Consider the following 2,743-nt stretch of genomic DNA (forward strand, 5'->3'; position numbering starts at 1 on the left):
AATTCAGTCTGGATGCTTTTGTTTTATTCTTTACAAAAACTAGTAGATAGCGGATCGATCCAAGCCACTCCATAAATTTTTTTATATATATATTTTGGCCTAATCCAACTGAGATCAAAAACTTCAGTCAACCAAAAACTGAACTGAAATTGAATTTGAAGTTCGTCTCTGTTCTTTTCTATCAGAGAAAATTAAGTTTGGCTGATTCAATGGAGCGTTCAAAAAAATTTGGATTGTTTGGCTTTTATTTTAAGTTCGATTTTCAACCGAACTGAAAATACAAACAAAATGTGTTGAAGATATATAGTTTTGGGGAAAGAAAAAAAAATAATAAACAAAGTACAAATAAAAAAGGGAAATAAATACATGAATGTAGGTCATATGTGTGGATCGTACCCGATATTTAGCCCGTCTATCCATTGATTCCCCTGGATAAAATTTTGGACAGAAAATTGTTGAGCCTCCTCATCCTTAATCTCGGGCTTGTATCCGGGCCACGTTACTCGGCCACTAAGGCCCGATCCAGGCCCGTTATTCTTGTATTCAGCGTAGAATATGGAGTCGGGCGCTTGAGTTGCGGGCTCCCACACAGTCCACCCCTCAGGATCTATGATCCCCTCCATCCCCGTCTCCAACACCACTGTGGTCGAGTACACTCTCCAGGGCCTGCCCAAGTAAGTCCGGGCCGTCAGGTTCCCCTGCGGGCCTATGCTGCACCGCTGGATCGAGAAGCCCGTGTTCTGATTGGGGTCGGACTTGCTCTGCGCGGTCATCGTGTTGTACTGCCCTTTCATCGGCTGCCTCGCCTCAATGCTACAGTTTTGGAACACCGCCGCCGCGTTTCCAAATATGAAATCGATGGTGCCCCTGATCACGCACTCGCGGTAGAACTGCCGGTTCGAGTGCGTGAACAGGGTGTCTTGGTACCCCTCCATGTGGCACCGGTAGAATATCGAATGGTCCGCCGATGATCGCACGGCTACTGCTTGGAATTTTTCCGGCCCCGCCGTGTTCTTAAATCCCATGTCTCTCGCCACGAACCCGCGCCCTTCTGCTACTGCATGCGTCACGTACATGAATATGATCATTGATTCAATTCAATTCAATTAAAGAGTTGGGATCGAGACTTACTCAAGGTGCCACTGTCGTAAGTGCTAACTCCATCCACGATGTTCAAGTTGCTGGAGACGACGGTCTTCTCCGCTCCGTCTCCGTACATGATGAGATTCCAAGAATCTTTGCCCACGACCACGTTTTCATTGTACTCGCCTCGTTTAACGTAGATGTAGAATCTCCGTTTGCTTCTCTTAGGCATGGCGTTCACGGCTTCAGTAATGGTCTTGTAATTACCGCTGCCGTCTTTCGCGACGGTCAGATTAGGTCTCAGATCCGCCATCTCCACCCCAACTGACTGCACTGCTCTTTTATTCCTTCTGCCTTGAATGAGGGCGGGGATCTTGGACACGATCGCCAAGCTGTTGCTAGTGAAAACGGCGGCGTTGGCCATTGATGCTCTGATTTCTGTTGCAGACTCATTAGTTAGGGCTTCCAAGCATGTCTGTTGATCCGTGATTGCTGTGCTGAGCCAAGTTCTTACATCCTCGGCCCAATGAATGCTGTCCGAATTACTCAGAGAGGATGCGGACATGTTGACGTGATCCGCCGCGTCTTCGACGAGGCGACTGCAAACATCCAACGCCTTATAGGTGGAGCCGTTTCCACGGAAGGTGGAAGATTTGAGGGCTGTTAGCTCATTCAATGCGACCTGCAACGACAGCATGAAGATCTGCTTGGGGGTGTCGGGATTGGAATTGGAGGTCTTGGTGGATTGTTTGAGGGCGAAGATGCTGGAATAGCAGGATTCTTGATACAATGTCACGTTGCACACCGACTCGATCGACTGCTTCTCATTGGAGGAAGACGAGGCGCTGTTTGTGACCGGAACGACTACGGATCCGATCACGAGTAGCAGCAGCAAGACGGAGGATAGGGCGATGATGATGAAGCGCCGCCGCGTCTTTCTCCGGTACTCCTCCTCCTGTCTCTTGAAAGAATCTGTTTTCTCCATGACTTTTGATATATATTTAATTTTCTTAGACGACTTTTAATTAAATCCAGATTTAGTAAGGCCGAATCGGGAAATTCTTATATACTGAACAAGTCTGCTGCAGCTGTGTCGTTGTAGCGGCTGCAGGCGATGAGTGTTTTAATTTATGCCAAATGACAATCAATCAAGTGTTGTTGTGGAGTTAGTTTTCTCACTTTTAATTAATTAAGATCACATATATTGTAAATATATATTTCTTGTCATTTACTGATGAAGATCAATTCTGACTCTCAACATGTAAAACGTATACTAAATAACAACACTATAATAGATAGAAATTTGTATAATTGTATCACTTACATTAATTAATAATACTATATTTTAATTCCTTCAGTTTGAATGTAGATGCCAAAACATTACGTATAACGATATAAAGTAAAGGCCGGCGGTTGGGTTTGGTTTATAACTTCTTCTGTTTCGTTTACAGGCTATCACACGAGCAAAATTTACTCAGTGATTACCGATCAGTCAGCCAATCAGATGCTCGAAATCGATTAGCATATCATATATTTCCTTTGTCCACAAAAAATAATCATTTTTTGTCATTTTAGAACGTCCACAAAAGTTAATCCATGTTCATATTTGGAAACTTTCTATCATATGGTGGACCCTCTTCTCCATTCACAATACAATTAA

General features: G+C 44.2%; 1 protein-coding gene across 1 annotated transcript; it reads right to left on the bottom strand.

Moving 5' to 3' along the window:
• Positions 1-241: 241 nt before the first annotated feature.
• Positions 242-2,318, bottom strand: LOC130988193 (pectinesterase-like). The gene is made up of 2 exons (XM_057911976.1): positions 1,132-2,318; positions 242-1,057 (listed from the first exon to the last, which is right to left on the bottom strand). The coding sequence occupies exons 1-2, from the start codon at positions 2,066-2,068 to the stop codon at positions 378-380; spliced, it is 1,617 nt and encodes a 538-aa protein (XP_057767959.1). The 5' UTR covers positions 2,069-2,318; the 3' UTR covers positions 242-377.
• Positions 2,319-2,743: the final 425 nt, after the last annotated feature.

This window comes from Salvia miltiorrhiza, chromosome 1, assembly GCF_028751815.1.
Source record: "Salvia miltiorrhiza cultivar Shanhuang (shh) chromosome 1, IMPLAD_Smil_shh, whole genome shotgun sequence".
Taxonomy (NCBI): domain Eukaryota; kingdom Viridiplantae; phylum Streptophyta; class Magnoliopsida; order Lamiales; family Lamiaceae; genus Salvia; species Salvia miltiorrhiza.